The sequence below is a fragment of the Taudactylus pleione genome, unplaced genomic scaffold, assembly GCF_031769625.1.
Source record: "Taudactylus pleione unplaced genomic scaffold, aTauple2 ptg000381l, whole genome shotgun sequence".
In the NCBI taxonomy this organism is placed as follows: domain Eukaryota; kingdom Metazoa; phylum Chordata; class Amphibia; order Anura; family Myobatrachidae; genus Taudactylus; species Taudactylus pleione.
The window spans coordinates 10,093,934-10,116,810 of NW_028284782.1; the positions used below are offsets into that span (position 1 = coordinate 10,093,934).

Genomic DNA, 22,877 nt, shown 5'->3' on the forward strand with positions numbered 1-22,877 from the left:
GGGGGATGCGGTCCATTGCTCCAACACGGCAATATTAAGGGGAGTTAGGTCCAAAATTAGAGAGCGAATTCGTAAAGGTCATTATGTTGACATGTTCGCCATCACTCATGACGCTAAGAAGGCGTTAGACGCAGCTAAAAAGGGGGGTGTGGCAGCTGAGGAGGCCAGGAGGAGCTATCAGAATTGGCTGACTGGTATATATGTGTTTGCTGCCTGTTATATCGAGACACGTCCAGCTGAATGTCTGAATGTGCTGAAGTACCTGCATTTAGTGCAGGGTATGCAGGTCGCAGCTAGACATAATGCTTGGAGGCAGTATGATGAACTGTTTAGAAAAAAACAGGATGGCCAGAAAATTTTTAGTTTTGGGTTCAAGGACGTGGAGGTGTGGTTGGAGGTAACGCAGCAGACCCGATCAGCCGTCGAGCCTATGGTGGGACGTAAACATCCCTTTCCAGCCCGCCCCGGATATAATACCGGAGGCAAGGGGAAGTGCTACGCGTTTAATAACGCCCAGTGTAGCAGAGGGGCCAGTTGCCGCTACCGGCACGTGTGCATGCTTTGTGGGGGAAGTCACCCTGCAAAGGAATGCAATCGCTCAGGTGGTTCCACGGCAGGAAGAGGGGATCAGCGTACAGGTACTAAATAAAGCTGTGTCTCCAATTAAGTTGGAGATATTAGTGCGTTGGTTGACGCGTTATCCTCTTAAGGAGGAAGTGGCCTTCCTATTGCAGGGTTTTAAAGAAGGTTTTAGGTTACCGTTGGTGCGTCCAGTTTTAGTTTTAGCTAGAAGAAATCTTAAGTCAGCTAGGGATTTTCCAGAGGTTGTGGCGGAAAAAATAGAGGTGGAGCTGAGTTTGGGGCGCATGTGTGGCCCTTTTGCCTCACCGCCTGTGGAAAATCTTTGCATTTCCCCGCTGGGCGTGGTGCCAAAGAAGGAACAGGGAAAGTTCAGGTTAATACAACACTTGTCTTACCCGGAAGGAGCGTCAGTTAATGACGCTTTAGATCCGGTCGATTGCAGTGTCACATACCAATCATTTGAGGATGCACTTGGTATCGTGCGGGATTCTGGTAAAGGGGTTTTATTAGCAAAGATCGATGTTGAATCGGCCTTCAGGTTGCTCCCTTTGCATCCCAAATCATTTAAGTACATGGGTTTCCGGATAGGCGATTCCATTTACATAGATAAGTGTCTTCCTATGGGCTGTTCTATTTCTTGTTCCTTTTTTGAATGTTTTAGCACCTTTTTGCAGTGGTGTCTGCAAGCAGGCACTGGCCATTCGGGCGTCACTCATTATCTTGACGATTTCCTGTTGGTTGGGCTGGCCGATAGCGCAGTCTGTAGTGACCTGCTATTTTCGGTGAAGGCGCTTTTTGGTTCATTGGGGGTTCCCATTGCACACAAAAAGACCGAGGGCCCTGTTACTAGTTTCTCTTACCTCGGTATTGAAATCGACACTGATTTGAGTTTATGCAGGCTCCCCTGTGAAAAGGTGCGGAAGATCAGCGAGTTGTTATTGCATTTTACATCAGTTAAGAAAATAACTTTGAAGCAGCTGCAGTCGCTACTAGGTTTGCTAAATTTTGCTTGTTGCGTCATTCCCATGGGAAGGGTTTTTTTGCCGCAGGCTGGAGCGTGCCTGTGCAGGCGTTAAAAAAGCTTGCCACATGGTCCGCCTTTCGGCGGACATGAAGGAGGACTTTAGGGTATGGTTAAGATTCCTACGAGAGTTCAATGGGGTTCGCATTTGGCTCGCTTCGTCTGTAGCCAATCGCGAGCTTCAATTGTTCACAGACGCATCAAGGGCATTAGGTTTTGGAGCATTTTTTCGCGGGGAGTGGTGCACTGAGGCTTGGCCCGAGTCGTGGCATTTGGGGGTTTTGACACGTAATTTACTCCTGTTGGAGCTATTTCCAATTGTGGTAGCGGTGGAGCTCTGGGCTTCAAAGTTTAGCAATCGGAGTATAGTATTTTGGTGCGATAACTTGGGGGTGGTCCAAGCCATTAACAATCAGAGGTCGGTCTGCCCCCAAGTGCTCAGGCTGCTTAGGCATTTCGATTTTGTCTGTCTGTTGAGAAACATTGATTTTAAAGCCAGGCACGTTCCTGGTGTGGAGAATGAGATAGCGGATGCCTTGTCTCGGTTCCAGTGGGTGAGGTTTAGGTCATTGGCACCTGCTGCCAGGATTCATGGTTTGCCTTGTCCTGATTTTGTCTGGCAGATCATAAATCCGGCATGGAAGGACTCGCTCTGAGGGCACTCGCGCCAGGTACGTTGAGGTCTTATTCCACAGCTTGGAATGAATGGCAGGTTTTTGTTGCAAAATCCGGGAAGGGTAAGGAGCTGCATGTCAGTATGTCTGAATTTGTGTGGCAGGGGCATGAGAGTGGTCGTTCAAAAGCTTCTATGTCTGGCGCCTTAGCTGGCATTTCATACTTCTCGTGAATGTACGGTTTGATTGATCCTACGAAGTCATTCATCATTACTAAAGCAATGAGAGGCTGGGCAAGGGAACAGGCGACTCAGGCCGATTCCCGTAGGCCAAAAGATGTGTGTATGTTGAGGGATTTAGTTTTGGCAGTCTCAGGAGTAGCTAAAGGTGAATTCGAGGCGAATTTGTTTAGTTTGGCTTTTGTGCTGGTATTTTTTGGCGCTTTACGGGTTGGGGAGTTAGTGGCAAAAAATAAAGCATCAGTCAACTCAGGGTTGCTTATGTGTAATGTTGTAGTTAAAGAAAGTGCCATACTGTTAAAAATACAAAAATCAAAAACGGATCAGATGGGCCGGGGGCGTTGGATTTCTGTTCCCTCGCACCCTGAGCTGAGCATCTGCCCGGTCACTCTAGCCAGCAAATATAATCAGCAGCGTCCAAAAGGGGGAGCTCAATGGCTTATTCATGAAGATCTATCCCCTCTATCTAAGTTCCAGTTTGCAAGCGTTTTCGATAGATGCTTGATAGCTTTGGATGTGCCGACTCCCATTCGTTTAGGATTGGGGCGGCAACTTGCGCTGCAGCATCAGGTTCTTCCGCGGAGGCAATCAAGCACTTGGGTAGAGGGAAGTCTTCAGCTTATAAGGGTTATATAAGGGGCGATAAGTTACAGAAGTAGTGGCGCCCCTGGCGAGTTTGTTATTTAGGAAACCCAGTGCCTTATGCTACCCGCCGCTAGGGGGGATTGGAGTTCTTTTCACCTTTGCCCTCAAAGAAAGAGGTTTGGTGTTGTTCACCTCCATCTGGGTCACCTAGACAACTCAGTTTTTCCCCTTCCATGTTTTCGTTCTGTTTTAAGTTTTGTTTAATAGTTAATTCAAAATTATTAATGTTATGTTATACTGTTTTTTCCCATCACAGGTTTTTTGGAGAAAGATTGCCGGGTGTGGATTGTTGGGCATTCTTTTGTTTACTGGGCTGGCAGGCATAATGGTGCCAGTTTAGCCCATTTTAAGGTCCGTTGGATAGGGTTGAGAGGTTTTAGGTGGAGCGGCCTTTTGGACCTGCTATGGTAGTCAGAGAGCAAGTGGGGGACCCCTGACTGTCTGGTCGTGCACTTGGGTGGTAATGACCTTGGCACGTGTAAAGGAGTGGAATTGATCATTGCCATTAAGCGAGATTTGAAATTAGTAGCGGAACGTTGACCACTGGTTAAACTTTGCTGGTCTGAGATGATTCCAAGGAGGTTCTGGCGAGGTACACAAGGTGGGGCGGCCCTAGACAGAGTAAGAAGGAAGCTGAATGCTGCAGTCTCTCGGTTTGTGGTTGGCTTGGGCGGGCGTGCTATCAAGCATCCTCGTCTTCGATATGAGGAGGCACATTTATATAGGCCAGATGGAGTGCACCTCACTGAGGAAGGTTTAGGTTTTTTCGTATCTGACATTCTAGCTCATTGGAATAGTTAGTAGGGGCTGTGTTTTTTCTTTGGTGGCGTTACGTGGCCATTCCTTTTTGTCCACGTTGTTGGCGGAAAGCAGTGCTCCTCGGCGGCTCAATTTAGCGCAGCAGAGCTTGGCTAGCATTCCCCCTTTGAGAAAAGCGAGTCGGTTGCTACTTTAAGGGAGAACCAGGTCTTCATCCTAGGGAGGGGCCAGCACTATGCTAGTTAAGGGGGGGTGGTTCTACCCAGGTTAGCTTGCGCAGGGGGTGGAGAAAACTCCACCCCATTTTGGTAAAGCGATCAATTAATTATGAGCTGTGGACCGAGGGAGGTAGCACTGCTTTTTCGCCACCAGGACTAATTAACAATTCTAATTTCAAATAATAAATTTGGCTGTGACCTCTTTTTAACAATTCTATACAGTTGTCTGTGTCTTATTTATTAGTTAAGTTATAGCTTAAGAGTGTTGTGTAAAATAATAAAACTATGGGTGACTTAAAATATTTGAATGCTTGAATAAGCTTGAGAAGATATAAGCACACTGTTTTTTTATTTTGGTACAGTACTAGTTAGAGCTGGTTTTTGTTGATAGTTTGTATTGGTTGAGGTCAGTTGCCAATCATTATTTGGTTAGCCTATTAGCTGCCCCGTCGAGGCGGGGTTTAGCATTTGTATTTTAAGGCTGGAGGAGGAGTTAACTGCCTCTTGCCATTTTGAGATCCCTCCCACCCACCCGGCATATTGAGGAATTGGTTTGTACCAATATTTTATTCATGGTGAGAAATTGGTTTGTACCAATAGTTATCAGTTGAGAAAATTGGTGTGTGCCAATAGGTTTCTCGTTGGAATATGCTGTTTCTCTTTCCAACAGGTGAGGTGCAGCAGGCGGAAAGCAGTGCTCCTCGGCGGCTCAATTTAGCGCAGCAGAGCTTGGCTAGCATTCCCCCTTTGAGAAAAGCGAGTCGGTTGCTACCTTAAGGGAGAACCAGGTCTTCATCCTAGGGAGGGGCCAGCACTATGCTAGTTAAGGGGGGGTGGTTCTACCCAGGTTAGCTCACGCAGGGGGTGGAGAAAACTCCACCCCATTTTGGTAAAGCGATCAATTAATTATGAGCTGTGGACCGAGGTAGCACTGCTTTTTCGCCACCAGGACTAATTAACAATTCTAATTTCATATAATAAATTTGGCTGTGACCTCTTTTACCAGTTCTATACAGTTGTCTCTGTCTTATTTATTAGTTAAGTTATAGCTTAAGAGTGTTGTGTAAAATAATAAAACTATGGGTGACTTATAACTCTTTCAAGCATAAATGTAACAAAGAGGCATAATTAGGCCATTTTTAATAATAATAATAATAATAATAATAACAACGTATTCATATAGTTATGAACTGTAAGCTGCAAGCTCAATTTTATTTATTAAATTGTATTTATTTTGGGATGCAATAGAGGTGAAGCATGAATGCTAGTGCAATGTGGAAGGGTGGGTAAGATGCTGCACAGAAATAATGCCTTGTAGCTTATTTATTTTTAACTGTAGGAAAATCAGACGTGGCAGCATCAACGTGAGTGGATGTAACTTCTGTTTTCAATGCAGTCAGCAGATAGTCTTTGCCAATTAGTCTAAGTGTAACTAGTAATAACCCAATGAGCACATTAAAATCATTAATGGAAAAAACTGATTACTCACCAGATGAGAAGTAACTGTGGCAAGGTGGTGGTCTACTGTTGTAGGTAACAGGGGGTCTTTAAAAGAGATGCCACAAAACTTTAATATAGAATGAAATATTAAATGTAGTAATCAAATTACATTCCAGTCATCGTCAAGAACTCAAACGTACCCATTCGGGGGCGGGATGTGTACAGTAGGTGGAGGTACAAGTGGGGGAGGCAGCAGTGCTAGAAATACAACAAGACAAACCAGTGAGAGTGCACATTGATGCAGGGTCTCTCTATGTAGATATCATTGTATATAACTACTGGTAGGTCATTCAATATAACAAGAAGAGGATTTCTAAGGATTCTAAGCAAACACAATGTATTTTCTGCATATAACTGTATATATATATATATATATATATATATATATATATATATATATATATATATATATGTGAAATAAAAGCTAGAGAGCATACAAAAAAACAATCTGTACATTCTCAAGAGTAGGGCCCTCTGCCCTTTTATTCTCTCCATACACTAACCATGTCTCCAGTGCACTCCCCCTTACAGTCAGCGACTTTGATCCTATCTGTCCACCCTTCCTAGTGCACTGGGTCATTGAGTGCTACTACTTTTATAACTGTTACTCAGTTGTCTAAATATTTCACTGTTTATTTTTTTTTCCCTTGTAATATCTGTTTGAACCTTTTTAGACTGAATTGGCACCCATATAAATAAAAGACAATAAAAAATAAAAACAACACGCCACAGACATAAGACTATGAAAGGTTTAGCATAGACTGAAGCTCCTACTAAAGAAACAGCAAATCAGACTCTCATAATTATATGTGTAATAAGCAGGAGAATTTTCACTAATCCTTATTAAACATTGACATTTTCTCCCTTTACTTGATAAATATAAAAAGAATAGAGTGCTCTCTAGCAGCCAATTAGCAATGGGCTTGTATTCACCTGGAGGGTGCATGGCTGGTGGGACCTGGGTGGCTGGTGGAGGGCGCTGGAAGAAAAGAGGCGGTGGAGGAAGCCTATTGAATGGTGGAGGATTTGGGGTAATGGTTGGTGGAGGTAGAAGAGGTGGAGGAGGTTGTTGATGCTGCATCATGGGATGGGGTTTGTATTCCTGATTACCAACCGCCTTTAAGAGGAAATAAACATTTACAATTATGATTTTATATGCGCAAGATACTTCAAAAACACAAAGTTCTAAATGATAAACTATACCAGGACTGTCCAACTGCTTTGTATGTGCAAAGGTAAATATATTTTCTCTGCAATTGTCACGGCCAAGGTCTCTCGGCATGGTGGTCGGCAGGTATTACCTGTGAGGTCACTATGGCGGGGGTTGTCTGGCGGTGGCGCTGGTGTTTGACAAGGGGCTTTGGCTGCGCGTGGTTCTGTGCGGGCACATTGTCACTCGGGGCTGGTGAGGCCTGGCGGTGTTTCCGTTCCATTTGGCATGGGCGCCGCCATCTTGCCTTCTGACCAGGTGATTCAACTGCCCAATCCTGGTGAGGCATGTGTTCCCTCCAGCCAGTCATAGCACGGCACGGGGTATTTAGGAAGGTCCAGAGCCTTCCTTCATTGCCAGTGCAACGTGTATCTCAGCCTAGCTGAGAGGGAGTTCTCTGTGCTCACCTCTTGTCTCCTGTGTATACACTATCTGCCAGCCTGCTTGTCAGCTCCATATAACCGCTGGACTACCCTGCATCCTTCACTGCCTTTTCCCCTGCCTGAGTGCATGAGCCTGCTGACACCCTACACCCTGCCTCCATTTCACTCCCAGCTGGACTCATCACCTTTGCCTGTGTTTATTTCAGCTCACTAACCTGCATACTTGGACTGTTCTTATCTGCCACTATCTGGACATTCTACCATTATCCTCACTACAGTAATCAAGTGCACTTTAGTGCTAAACCTGGACTTTTGCCATTCCCATGTCTTCTAAGCCACTCATTAAAAATTCTACCTTTTTATTTAAATCTGCTTCTGTGTTTGCTCCTGTCACCACCCCGGGTCCACAACTAAACCAGAACATTGCAGTTTGCACTGGCGCCATGGATCCGGCCACGGATCAGGAGTCTAGAGTGGATTTATTCCAGTGCATTTCTGGTCGTCTAGAAAACCTGGAAACTATGCAGCATCAAATGGCTCAATTTCTACAAGAGATGTCTAAGCGACAGAAATTGCAAACTTCCTTATCCACCCCTGGAGTACCAGCAACTACTTCCGCTTCAGCATCTAGGAATACAGGAGGCAGGTCATCTCCCCGCTTACATCTCCCTATGCCAAGCAAATTTGTTGGCAATCCTAAACTCTGTCGCGGAATCCTAAATCAGTGTGATATACACTTCACTCTACAGCCTGATAATTTTTTAACTGCAAGAACCAAAGTGGCTTACATTGTCTCCTTGCTATCTGGCCAGGCCTTGGATTGGGCTTCACCACTCTGGGAGCGTTCAGACCCACTGCTGGATAATTACGCAAGCTTTGTGTCATCATTTAGGAGGATTTTTTATGAACCTGGGCGTACTGTATTAGCATCGTCTAGCATCATGACACTGAGACAAGGAATCCGTCCTGTCAGCCAATATGCCTTGTAGTTTCAAATCTTGGCATCAGAGCTCAAATGGAATGAGGAAGCCCTCACCGCAGCCTTTTGGCATGGCCTGTGAGATCGACTAAAAGATGACCTGGTCACCCGTGAGCTTCCTACCAACCTAAACGACATGATTTCACTTTGTAATAAAGTTGACCTGCGCTTCAGAGAACGTCAGGCTGAAAAGCACAGAACTGACCGGCAAAGGTCATTTACCCCTTCCTTTCCTACCCATCCTATTCCTTCCTCTACAGACGAAGAACCAATGCAGGTGAATCATACCCACCTCTCCAAAGAAGGTCAGAGAAGATTACAAAAAAAAATCTGTCTGTACTGCGGAGAGTCAGGTCACCTGGTGGTCTCTTGTCCCCGTAAACCGGGAAATGCCAAATCCTAACTGACCCTGGGGACATCTAGTTAGGAGTTATGAGCCCGTCCCCAAATACTAAAGATTTCAAAATTACCTTAGCTTTGGATCTGAAACCTAAACCTGTCTTTGCTACTGCTCTACTTGACTCTGGAGCAGCCGGAAATTTCATGACTTCCAGCTTAATCGACAAACTACAGATTCCTTGTACATCTCTCAATCATGCTATTTCCCTGACCTCTGTAGATGGACGTCCTCTAACTAATGGAATAGTCACCAAGGAGACTCAACCAGTACTAGTCCGAATTGGGGCACTTCATTCTGAGTCTTTAAAGTTCCTAGTGATACCAGAGGCTTCTCAAGAAATTATCCTAGGTCTACCCTGGTTACGCCAGCATAATCCCAGGATAGACTGGTTTTCCATGCAGATTCTTTCGTGGGGTACAGACTGTCAGAAATCCTGTCTTCCCAAAATACGACCTATCAGAAAGACAGCTCCATTAATTTCTTCAGCCATTCCTAAAGAATACCAGATGTTCGCTGATGTGTTTTCTGAGCAACAAGCAAATGTCTTACCTCCTCACAGAGAATGGGATTGTCCAATTGATTTAATACCTGACAAGATACCTCCTTGTGGTTGCACCTATCCGTTATCCTTGCCTGAGACTCAAGCCATGTCAGAATGCATCCGGGACAACCTGGCAAAGGGTTTTATTCGTCCTTCCACCTCACCTGCCGGAGCTGGGTTCTTTTTCGTTGGCAAGAAGGACGGTGGCCTGAAACCTTGTATAGATTACCGGGGTCTTAATGAAATAACAGTAAAGAATCGATACCCTCTTCCCCTGATTACAGAGTTGTTCGATAGGGTCAAAGGTTCCATCATATTTTCAAAGTTAGATCTAAGAGGGGCTTATAACCTCATCCGTATTCGTGCTGGCGATGAATGGAAGACCGCCTTTAATACCAGGGATAGACATTTCGAATACTTGGTGATCCCCTTTGGATTATGTAACGCCCCTGTTTTTCAGAGTTTTGTTAATGAGATTTTTCGGGACCTGTTATACGTCTCGGTTGTTGTCTACCTAATCTTTTCGTCTTCTGTAGTGAAACATCACGAACATGTGAAGGAAGTTTTAACTCGTCTGAGAAAGAACCACCTCTACTGCAAGTTGGAGAAATGTGTCTTCCGTGTACCCAGTGTGCCTTTCTTTGGCTATTTCATCTCTGGTTCCAGTCTGGAAATGGATCCCAAGAAGGTACAGGCAATTTTGGATTGGACTCGACCTCAGACTTTGAAAGCCATCCAGAGATTACTGGGGTTCGCCAACTACTATAGACGCTTCATCAAGGGATTCTCGTCATTACTGGCTCCCATTTCAGCCTTGACCCGTAAAGGTGCCAATCCTGCCCTATGGACACCTGAGGCCGAGTCTGCTTTTCAGCTCCTAAAACAAGCCTTTATGTCTGCTCCAGTCCTTCGACAGCCAGATCTGGATAGGCCTTTTTTAGTGGAAGTGGACGCGTGATCAGAAGCTGTGGGAGCAGTCCCTATCCCAGCGTTATGAGGATAATCGAGTTCATCCCTGTGGGTTTTTCTCCAAGAAATTCTCGCCTGCCGAAAGAAATTACGCCATTGGCGAACAAGAACTCCTGGCAGTGAAGTTGGCATTAACAGAATGGAGATACCTGCTGGAAGGAGCAAAATTTCCCTTCACTGTGTTTACTGACCATAGAAACCTTCTGTTCCTCAAGAACCTTCAATGTGTATGTCCTCATCTGGCCTGATGGGCAATATTTTTTGCCAGGTTCCAGTTCACCCTGACCTTCCGGTCTGGTTCACTTAATCAAAAGGCGGATGCCCTATCTAGATCTCTCCTCTGTGACGACAAATTGGAGAATCAACACAATACCCAGGTCTTGGAATCAAGAGTGTTCGCCACTTTACAGGTCCAGCCTCCTACTGGGAAATCTTTTGTGGCCCCGGAGTTAAGGAAGCAGCTTCTCACTTGGGCACATTCCTCTTGCTTTGCAGGGCACTCTGGCACCCGGAAGACATTGGAGTTTTTAAAGAGAAACTATTGGTGGCCATCCATGAAATCGGATGTATTAGAATTAATTTCTTCATGCTCCTCCTGTGCCCAGCATAAATCTTCTCGACAGGCTCCGGCTGGTGAATTGTTGCCACTACCCACTATATCACATCCATGGATGCATCTTTCCACGGACTTCGTCAGAGATCTGCCAAACTCTCAAGGGTTCACTACCATCTGGGTTGTAGTAAACCGATTCTCAAAGATGGTCCATTACATACCCCTAAAGAAACTGCCTACTGCTCCTGACTTGGCTCACCTATTTGTTCAACACATATTCCGTCTCCATGTTGAGATAGTCTCTGACCGTGGTGTTCAGTTTACTGCAAAGTTTTGGAGGGCCTTATATTCTGTACTTCAGGTGAAATTAAATTTTTCCACGGCTTACCACCCGCAAAGCAATGGCTCCACTGAGAGGGTTAATCAAGACCTAGAGACCTTCCTGAGGATTTTTATGACATCGTCTCAAGATAATTGGGCTGCATTGCTACCATGGGCCGAGTTCGCACATAATGCCTCCTATCACTCTTCAACTAATCAAACTCTATTTCAGATTGTTTATGGTCTTCACCCCCGTGTTCCTGAATTCCAAAGTCTGCCTGTCTTTGATGTCCCAGCCGTAGAAGACACGGTGAAGGATTTTGCTGACATTTGGACTCAAGTACGTGCTGACTTGGTGAAGGCATCCTCACGTTATAAAATTCAGGCCTATAAAAAGCGTAGGAAGGTACCACGCATGCAAGTTGGAGACCAAGTCTGGCTATCGACCCGGAATCTTCGTCTTAGAGTCCCATCTATGAAATTTCCCCCACGCTTCATTGGTCCCTTCACCATCATAGAGGTCATCAACCCCGTAGCTTAGCGCCTACAGTTGCCCCCATACCTGAAAGTCCCCAACTCCTTTCACATCTCCTTACTCAAACCCCTGGTGCTGAACAAGTTCCACAGAGTCCTGCCTGCTTCTCCCCAAGTCCAGACGGAGAGAGGAGTCGAGTTTGAGGTCTCCCAGGTCCTGGATTCCCGTCTTCGCAGAAGTCGTTTGCAATATCTGCTGGATTGGAGGGGTTATGGACCGGAGGAGCGCTGTTGGACCGATGCCCGAGACGTCCATGCTCCTGCACTCATCAGGAAGTTCCATTCTGCCCATCCAAAGAAGCCTGGTGAGTGTCCTGAGGCCACCCAAAAAGGGGGGGGGGGGGGGTACTGTCACGGCCAGGGTCTCTCGGCATGGTGGTCGGCGGGTATTACCTGTGAGGTCACTATGGCAGGGGGTGTCTGGCGGTGGCACTGGTGTTTGGCGAGGGGCTTTGGCTGCACGTGGTTCTTTGCGGGCACATTGTCACTCAGGGCTGGTGAGGCCTGGCGCTGTTTCCATTCCGTTTGGCATGGGCGCCGCCATCTTGCCTTCTGACCAGGTGATTCAACTGCCCAATCCTGGTGAGGCATGTGTTCCCTCCAGCCAGTCATAGCACGGCACGGGGTATTTAGGAAGGTCCAGAGCCTTCCTTCATTGCCAGTGCAACGCATATCTCAGCCTAGCTGAGAGGGAGTTCTCTGTGCTCACCTCTTGTTCCTGTGTATACGCTATCTGCCAGCCTGCTTGTCAGCTCCAAATAACCGCTGGACTACCCTGCATCCTCCACTGCCTTTTCCCCTGCCTGAGTGCATGAGCCTGCTGACACCCTGCACCTTGCCTCCATTTCACTCCCAGCTGGACTCATCACCTCTGCCTGTGTTTATTTCAGTTCACTAACCTGCATACCTGGACTGTTCTTATCTGCCACTATCTGGACATTCTACCATTATCCTCACTATAGTAATCAAGTGCACATTAGTGCTAAACCTGGACTTCTGCTTTTGCCGTTCCCATGTCTTCTAAGCCACTCATTAAAGATTCTACCTTTTTATTTAAATCTGCTTCTGTTTTTGCTGCTGTCACCACCCCGGGTCCACAACTAAACCAGAACATTACAACAATCACTTTCCACCACAAACAGTGTATATATGTGAAATGAGTAACATAATAAACTAGGACAGCCATGAAGATACAATAGAAAGAGTAGCATAGACTAAATAGTGTTGTGTATGCTAACAAGAACACAATAACATACAACTTATACTGTTAACCATACAACAATGGAAGCCAGTTGTAAATATTTTAGGATTAGCAACAAAAAATTGGTTGAAAAATAAAAAAAGTTTGTTACCTGGATGGGAAAGTCATCTGACTCTGTTATGTCCCATCTCCTGCCTTCAACCCGGGTGATATTACAGATCTCCCCATCAATTTCATAGGCGGCCCTACCTTGCTTCCTAAAAATAAATCACACACAATATCTCACAGTGAATTGCTATATTCAATAAAAAGAACACAAGACTGAGAAATAGGTGTGGTGGAATAGAAGTACTGATTGGAGCAAGTACACTATGCAGACAAAAGTGATTGGACGCTGACAGCAAATAGATCAACAAGATTTTATTGATGTCAGTACTTTGTAGGCCCACTACGTGCAGTGATTACTGCAGACACCCTTTTTGGCAAACAGTCCACAAGTTCCTGGTCAACAGCAGGCGGTATGTTCTGCCATTACGCCTTAAGTACAGTGACCAACTGTGACATTGAAGAAGCTCGAGTCGGCCTAGAATGCACCCGTCATTCCAATTCATCCCAGAGGTTCTCAATGGGGTTAAGATCTAGACTGAGCTGGCCAGTCCATCTGGGTTACTGAATTTTCTGTATACCAGTCCAGTGTCGCCCTGGAAACATGAAAGGTGGCATTGTCGTCCTAATAAAAATATTTGTTGTTTCCGTAGAACTGCCACAATTTAGGGAGCACAGAGTTTGGAGAACATCTCTATACTTCTCATTTATACCTTCACAAACACGTGTCCGCTGCAGGAGCACAGCATTTCGCTTGCGCGGGGGTGTCCAATCTGATATTATTATTGCTGATATTATTATTGCTTATTTGTAGAGAGGAAATCATATTACTCAGTTCTGTACAGAGAATATTATTATCTTTAATGTATACATTACAAGGCACCACAAGGGGATAAAACTGATAATAAAAATAGGTACAGGCTAAATCTACCCAGATACATAATTACAGTGTGCAGCTAGCACACTTATGCAGAAAAGAAAAGGGGAGAATGCCATACTCATATAAGCTTACTAACTATAGAGGATATGGGGGAACACAATAGGAGAAGAGACAGGAGCGTATCTATAGTGGCTGCAAGGTGTGAGGCCCCTGAGTCAAGGAGGGCACAGACTGCTCACCCTGCCCCTATAGACTATGCTTACTGTTCTGCCGATGCTGCAAAAGTCACCATCGGCATTCTCTTTCATATATCTGCAAGCTCTGTAGACTCTGGCACAGCACCAGTCTACACGGCACATGCACTAGAGCAAGAGGGGAGGGGGCTGCACAGAGACTGCACCATACTTGTTGACTTCAGGCAGCCAGGTCAGAGGGGTGGGGGGAGTAGCGCACAAGAAGTAGGCAGTGTGAGGGCGTGATGGCATGATTGCATCATCAAGGCCCCTCCCCTTCTAAACAATGCCACAATTACCAGCTTTGTACAGTGTGGGGGGCCCATGATAATGCAACTCGTGAATCGAGTCATCGGCTGCCCGGACCACCAACTTCACACGGGAAGTCGGCAGCAACCATGGGCAGGCTCCAGGAGACTTGACTACTATTCCAAGTGTCCGGGAAAGTCACCCAAATATTCGAGAGCCTCCTGGAAAACCCTGGAGAGTATGCAAGTATGGACTGCACATTCGCCCCTTTTCTCCTAACTCATACTTGAAAATGGAGCAGAGACTACAGAGTTAGGGAAAAATGACACTTGAAAGTTGGATGAAAGTCTCATGGATATGGATAGAGAGAGGGAAAGTCTAATTATTCCCACCTGTCCTTATCCCACTGAAGCATATAGTACAAATTCCCTAACACACGTGCACACATACAATTTATAGAAATAAGTTACCGATTTTTACCCATTTTTGGAACTTTCTGACACCCGTGTTCCTTCTCCACAAGCAGGATTACTAAACTTCAGATTTGTATTTTCAAAACCATTTTCTTCTCCTTTGTCTGCATTACCCATCCTGCCTTGCTGCACCTGTTTATAAAATCCAAAGTTCACTTTTGGAAACAAGCAAGTTTTCCTGGGTGGAGCAGCTTCTACTGTACATAATCAAAACATCAATAGACTGTCTAATATTAAATATTCTACTATATTATTCGTTACAATAATATTCCATGTATACATTTTTGGGAAGGCAGTGTTCATACTGAGAAAAGGGCAATGTGAAATGGGCATACGAGCTGTCACACGGACGTCACTCCACCGGACGTCCAAGTCCATTTAATTCGCCGTAGCAAGCCGTTTGCCGTAAATGTCTGTTACCACGACAACTAGATTCTATGGTCCACATTCAGGATGTGACGTGATATGTGTCCAAATTACATGAAGCTAGCGGTGGACTACCAATGACCGGTAGGAGTGACGCCTGATGTGCTGCACTCTTCCGGGTCAGGGTCCGTCTCAGACGGCTTGCTACGGCGAATGAAATGGACTTGGACGTCCGGTGGAGTGGCGTCCGATCACGGCCGCAGGTGAGTTTGGGGAGCGAATGCTGGTCCGTGAATTAGCTATCACGTGACCACATCTGCGTTCCACAAACCGGAAATTTACTTCTACTGTAGATCATTAGCTGCTATTCTCTAATAGCTAATTGTTTATTAAAACAATAGCTTTTTGAATAAATCTGCCTCTGAGTCACATGTATATGTTTTATGTATATATATTTATGCTGTTTTTAAGCAAGATGCACTTAATTAGATCGATAATTCACATCAGGTGAGAATGAAGTGGTTTATTAAGGATGGTATGTAAGCCCAGCTAAGACACACAATGAGTCATCTTTGATAAATCTGCACTAGGACAGCAGCGAAACGCGTCAGTTGTTTATTCCTATATTCTACCAAGAACCACTGTACCCTTGTGGAAACGCTTGGACCAGGACTGGACTAATCACTGTTTGCAGCAGAGACCTTATTGGACATGGACTTATGCTCATGTACTGATGGATAGGGCTCCACTAAAAAGACATTGCGTATTGGTGAGGATTCACACCCCTTTTTTTCTTGGATAACTGCCACCATTATCAATACGTGATTTTATCCTTTAGCGGTAACTGTATGGTAAATACCTAATATGTGGATTATGCCCCCATGTACAAGAAGTTCTTATATCTGAACTGATCAGCCATAGTGTAGTCCAGTTATCTGAATCGGAACAAGCATTGTTATATACATTGGTTCTTGTATTATAAAGCTGATGTGATAACTGATTTTAATTATTTAATCTGTTTTATATATTATAATTAAATACTAATGAATGTATTACTATGAGGTAATTCTGTGCATCTAATTAATATCAAACTTTTTGTTAGAAATGCTGCTATATGTTATGTTATAGAATTCTTTTGTGTGTGGAGGTGACTTATTGTTTAGTAGCTGCTTTAGAACAACACCCCTAATCAGCGCCCGAATATTACCTTATAGGTTATTTGCAACTAACGCATCAGCCTGCAGAATTTCTATTGAGACGCCCACTGGAGCCCTCGTAGCTGCCCACAACTGCGTACACAAACGCAGCATAGGATGTAGATCCTGAAAACATTGACTCCTTGAGTGAGTCTATGATCACTCAGAATGGCCGCGGTAACTGATATGCAGGGGCTTTGTTGTCTTTGTACATGATCGCAGACGCTGGCTAGTACACACCAAGGAAATGGCTCCAACACGCCCCTGTTTTGGCCAGAACTCCATAAAACCACCCACAAAATGGTCTCTTGCTGTCAATCAATTGTGAGTGAATCCTCACAGCAAGCTCGGTCACTATTCATTGGCAGTGTGTGCGCAATGTGGCTGTGACGCATGCGCAAACACCGACAATCGCTTAACTGCGTGAAAATTTACATAGGGTTCAACTCTGAATCAGGCCCATTGTCCTGTAGTTGATGTGAATATTATTGTACCATTATTTTGTTCTCCTTGCTGTGTGGGTGATAAGAAGTACTATCCAGTCCAGACTGGAGTCTCCTCTGCTTCTCACTATACACTTTCCACGTTGCTTCATTAAACCCATAATTGAAGTAATCAGAAAGGTCAGCACCTTGAAATTAACAAACAGACGCAAAATGAAGTAAATAGACAAATGACAGAATAAAAGCAAAAACTTCTACTTTACCTGTACCAAGAACTGAGAGCCATTATTATTTTATTATTATTACTGTTTATTTATATAACACAGGCCAACCATAAAGCAGCAGCAATGTTCTTACAGCTGTATGCTATGACATGCCTGGCTGATAATAGTCAAACAGAGGTGACACCAATAGGAGCGCAAAATATTAGAAACTAAAAGACCATAAATATAATAATTAAATAATGTATTAACTACTAAAATAATTAAACAATAAACATCCGTTAACACCTAATGCAACAGTAACCATACACATATAATAACATACAATGACTCAATAAGATAATCAACACTAAATTCGGTGACCAATAATGTGGAACTCTAATGTCAGAAAGGTATACAACTGTATCCACATAAGTATTCTAAAGTGGCAGGCATGTTTTTACATGTCTCCTGCTGCATGTTATGATATGCTTGGCTGATAATACGTACTATAACAGAAAACCTGCAGCGTGGTGGTGGTTTCCCTGTCATAATGCGACAGCTTGTTCAGTGGGGAGTTAAAGTCAATAAGGGAAACAGTTCGGCAAAAAAAATGTTCTCTATAAATGGTAAAGGGTTTAACATCCCCGAGAACCATTCACAGTTGCTGAGAGAAGTTTAGATAAGGTCGAAATTCTCCGGTAGACCCATTTCAAATTAAAATCCATTAATTACTCATTAATTACTGCAAATATAGCGAGGTGTTTGCTAGAAGTTGCGATCACTTGCTGCTTTCACCACATCCTTGAGGAAGGTAGGAGGGTCAGATTCTTAAATGTTAATTCTCTAACAGTCATACATATTTGTTAACCTCTACTCTCCAAATCAACATCAACAGATATTTCTTGCTGGGATGCTGGAGCATCTCCAATCAGAGAGATTTCCAGTGGCTGCAGGTGACCTCAACGGGACCCTGGATCCACTGATGGAGTTCTCATTGACCAGCGCACATCATCACTGAGTTCATCTTCTCTGACATGAGCAGCAGCTGGTCGATATCTGGAGAATTCAGCAAGCCCAGGTAAGAGACTAAACATGTTACTCTCTACCTCACTTGATTCCAGTCTAGATTACTTCCCTTTGAGCCATATGTATTATATGTAGGCAGGGCTGTAACTAGGGTGGTGCGACATGTGCCACCGCACAGGGGGCAGGGGCGCTGTTTCGGCCTGTTAATTTTCTGTTAATTATTCTCAGTTGTAGCTTCCTCTTGCTTTATCCCCGAGAATCTTCCATCTGGCCACCTCCCCAAGCACCTTCAGTCACATCCTCTTTTATCACACCGTATTTGGCAGTGACACCTTGATAACAGTAGTACAATGGGATTGGTTCATTATTGTAAGGGGGGAATCAGATTTGTCATGGCTATTGTTTGGGCACACATCTAATGTCCCGGTTTGAAAAATAAGGGGGTAATAATGCGTTCTGGCCCAGGGCACCAAAAAGTCTAGTTACGGCTCTGTATGTAGGCCAGATTACATGGTCTGACCATGTTCATAATCGAGTAATACTGAACTCTCACTAGAAACTTGTTTTGGTGGATCAATTAATCACTTTTGTCTGATCCAGTATTTAAAGGTAAATTGGGGTCCTCAACATAAGATTAATGTAATTTAAATCACATCCCAGATTTTTCAGGGAGGTCCATAAGTGTGTGATTAGGGGAAAATGTATTCAAATGGGTTCCCTCATTAAAAATAAAAAACAGAATGAAGACTGCAAAAGTCAACTCTTAGATAAAATTAGATTCCTAGAGATGTCTCAAAAAAGCCTCTCCATCAACCACTAATTATGGAAAAGTAGCTTTGGTTATCTCTGGATAACAAAAGCAATCGTAGAATCCCTATGAAATTCTTATGAGAGCACTTCAAAGAACTGAAACATGTACAGTTCATTAAAAATGGAGAAAAAAAAGTCTTCTCTTTGCTGAAGTTTTTCAAGCTTGTTGTAGTAAACTATAAAATATAAGTTATGACCTACCCCCTCCAAACGAGTACTCTCTTAATGCTCAATTTAGAAAGTACCTCCAGTTTGTACAATCCCCACAAGAGGCATGTCAATTTCTTGAGAAGCCATTTACTAGAAAGGAATTAGATGCTCCACTATGTGCCATTCTCTCCTTTAAAACATTTAACTTAAATGATTTGCTAAACTGTTAGCTAATTAATGTCCATCTCCCATGTCTGACCCACCATAACTAGGTGGGGTTTATCATTGGTTGAGAAACAGAGGACAACATCATGCAAATTAATGATCTGATACATCACATCAGTAAAGGATGATCACATATAATTTCTCTATCTACAGATGTGAAGAAGGCATTATTTAAGTTATTTTTATAGAGCACACATATTTTCCGGTAGAGCTTACAATGTATATTCCCTCTGGCATGTACCATTATTTTATCAGAATTATACCTTAACTTACAGTACAGGTATGTTTATGGATTGTGGGAGGAGACCAAAGCACCCAGAGCAAAGCCACGCAAACACAGGGAGAGCATACAAACTCTGCACAGTTAGGGCTTTGGTGGGAATTGAACCCAAGACCTCAGTAGTTTGAGGCAGTAATGGTAACCGCTATGCCAACCATGCTGTCCATTCCACAGAGTGGTTGGAAATTCATGAAGGGTTTCCTTGACCACTTGGGATTGGGTTCCCAGGGTCTCCAGTGAAGGGTTTCCTTGACCACTTCGGATTGGGTTCCCAGGGTCTCCAGTGAATACTTGCACTATATAGCTCCCCATCAGCTAAGATTCAGGTTAATGGTGCACTCACAGATTCTTTAATTATTCATAATGGAACTAGGCAGTGGCGTCCCCTCTCACCCCTCATTTGTATAGAAGCCCTTGGCAAGGGCAATCAGAGCTAGTTAATAATTTAGAGGAGTTGAACTTAAACTCGCTTTATTTGTGGGTGGAATTCTGACTACCATAGCCAACACAATGTTCTGCCCAGTGACTACATTCCAGAGATTTGGCTACTTGTCAAATTTTAAGATCAATTTCACTAAATCAATGGCTCTTAATATTTCCATGAAAGAGAGCACAATACAGTAGACGAGCTTCAAAAGACCCTTCCATTCAAATGGCACCCCACCAATTTCCGTTACTGAGGGTCTCTTTGAATTTCTTGCCTCCAAAGACAAAATTTAAATCAGACTTTCAAAAAATGGTAACCATTGAACCTGTTGTGGTTGGGAAAAGCTAATACAGTTATGATAAATATCTTATAACTTTTTAACTCCTAATTCCAGATCTTTACTTTTATTTCAAAGCACCACAGGGAATTGTAGGGAGCTTTGAGTTGGAGACCCAGACTTGCACAGGAGGTTCTGGTCTAGCGCATGAAGAGTTCTCTATCTTCCTGGCTTCACTAACTATTATCACTCTTCCCACCTAGCCTGCATTGTTGAGATATCTTGTAAGGCTGACTGGAAAACAATGGGTCTCCCATTGAGGAACAATCTATACTGTATACTGTTGTTCCATGGCATATAAACTCCCTGGGGTCAACTAACCAACACTTGAACCTAAATTGCAGTTTTGTAATAAATGTTAATGATGGAAGAGCTTTCATCCTCAATCCTAGACAAGAGTGCAGAATCAATAGCCATTTGGTACAACTGGTTGGAATTTATGAAATCGGATGGATCTACAACTGATCCATAGTGATGATGTTCCCTCAACAGCTGCAAATTCTCCTATATTCCATTCATACCTTTGTGAACATCCCCAGTATTGGATTTGTGACCCTTTTTTGTCCCTATCTAAACAATTATAGAACCTCCAAGGAGGAGTAACTTGTACTCCTCCTCTAACACCCCACTTCCCCATCTACCACTTACTCCCATCCACTACGCGTTTTTCTTCTCTCATTCCCATTAAACCTGTTACATTTTTCATTATGTTTGTTTGAAATTCTCAAACAAATCCGTACGGATCCATTTTTTATACAGTCCCCCCTGACTGTATAAGGGGCACTGCATTAAGGTGCATATGGAATGGAAAGGAATGTTCAGAGTGACGAGAAAGGGGTGCGTGTCATGTTGACACGCTCATTTTAAGTGACCCCCCACCCATTTTTTGTCGCAGGCACATAGGGGATGTGGGGGTCTCCGTTTTTCAATTTGCCCTGGGCTCCAAATACCCTAGTTACGCACTGGCTGCTGGACTCAAACAAACTCTTCAATGGCAGTGTATCTCTCTATTTGTGTGAGGATGCGGCCTGGGATCGGCCGCTACTCACCTCCGCACCGGCGTCCTTGGGCTTAGGTGTTCAGTCACTGGGAGTGGAGGCGAGTGGTGTCTGAGTATTCTCCTTGGTGGTCTGCTAGGGCTTTCGTGCGTACGTCCTGGTTTCCAGGGTGCCGGGCATGGGTGTAGCCATGTTGGTCCATATCACCTGACTAGTCTCTCCCAATGGTAGTCCTGTGGTCACTCAGCTGATCCTTTGATCCAATGACCAGCTACCCAGGGGTATTTAAGTCTGACTCCAGGAACAGAAAACTGCTGTTCAACTTCGCTGTTCCAGTGACTGTGTTTCTCACCAGTGTGGCTCTGTGCTATTTCCTTCAGAGTGTTGCTTCAGCCTTCTCACAGTTCTCCAATATATCCTGCATTAGCTTCCATGCTAATTTTCCGTCTGAGACTTGAGCTCTCTATCAGTTTTCCAGTCTTTTATGTTACTTTTCCTGTGTATTTTGTAGTGTGCTTCTCAGCCTCTATTGCAGCTTCTCAGTAGTACTGAGGTGTCAGTTTTCCTGCTAATTACTATTTAGCTTTCAGCTGGACCTCTACCAAATCCCAGTACATGCCTGTGTCCACATTTCTCTGAGTTCCTCTGTGCAAATCTACAGCAGGATCTCTACATTCTCAAGTTCATTTCCATTGTTCAAGTATTCCGGTCATTTCCAGTGTTCAAGTATACCGTTCATCACCAGTGTTCAAGTATTCCATTCATCACCAGTGTTCAAGTACTCCGTTCATCACCAGTATTTAGTTAATTTCCAGTGTTCAAGTATTCAGTTTTTCACCAGTGTTCAAGTATTTAGTTCAACTCGTTTTCAAGTATCATCTCAACTCCTGTGTTCAAGTATTACATCAACTCCTCTGTTCAAAGTATTATCTAAACTCCCATGTTCAAGTAGTCACTTCATCTCTTGTGTTAAGATACTCATGCTAATATAGTCCCAGTCTTTCTACTACTTCCAGGTTCCTGTCCAGAGGGCCGCGACCTGCCTACTTGGTGCAGCGAAACCCAATTCCTGATTGGAGGGGTCACTGGTGAAGACCACCAAGTGGGTTAGACTCCGCGCCTCTGGGCATGTCTAGCCAAACCTGGGTTTGGCCACAATAGGGAGGCCTAGTCATTGGCACTCGCTTAGTTGTTCCCTAGTCACCCTAACCCCCAGGCTTTTACCCTCACCTGAGGATTTCCCATACGGATTGTGACAATTTAATTTGTGAAGCATTTGCTGATTTTCTCCGGTCCTTGCATTTGTTAGTGTAATTTCCCTGTTAAATTACCTATTCTTACTTTCAACAAAACAGAAGCATTAAAAAACAAAAATGGAGATATTTGCGAAGTAAAATTAAAATACGACTGGCATGTACTACCAGTCAAATGTTTTAGGACACATCCATTTTTCCAAATGTTATTATGTATGTAGTTTAATGTTTCAATGTATTCTGGTATTAAAGCATAGAACAAATAAACATTCAGAGCAAAAATCTAAATATTTGACTCATCAAAGTAGCCACCTTTTGCAGATATAACTTCTGGCATTTTTTCTACAATGGAAACCAAATATTGCCCAAAAAGTTCTTCCCAACACTATTGCAGAAGTTCCCACAAATGTGATGCACTTGTAGGCTGCTTCACCATTCTGTGTAGTTCATCCCAAACCAGCTCGATGGGTTTTAAATAGGGAGACGGAGGCCATTCCATCATTTGAATCCTACCGTCTTGCTCTTTTCTTGTTCTTATTTCTGACATAGCCTGG

The 22,877-nt window shown here is 43.9% G+C and overlaps 1 protein-coding gene across 1 annotated transcript in view; it reads right to left on the reverse strand.

The window, feature by feature from the left end:
- Window positions 1–22,877, reverse strand: part of LOC148507866 (uncharacterized) — an 80,004-nt gene that overhangs the window by 8,380 nt on the left and 48,747 nt on the right. Inside the window, exons 8-13 of the mRNA XM_088445522.1 lie at window positions 16,666–16,802; window positions 14,617–14,741; window positions 12,821–12,926; window positions 6,512–6,695; window positions 5,719–5,776; window positions 5,568–5,623 (exon numbers count right to left, since the gene is read on the reverse strand). Coding sequence (XP_088301648.1) covers window positions 5,568–5,623; window positions 5,719–5,776; window positions 6,512–6,695; window positions 12,821–12,926; window positions 14,617–14,741; window positions 16,666–16,802 — 666 coding nt within the window. The remainder of the gene's footprint in view (window positions 1–5,567; window positions 5,624–5,718; window positions 5,777–6,511; window positions 6,696–12,820; window positions 12,927–14,616; window positions 14,742–16,665; window positions 16,803–22,877) is intronic.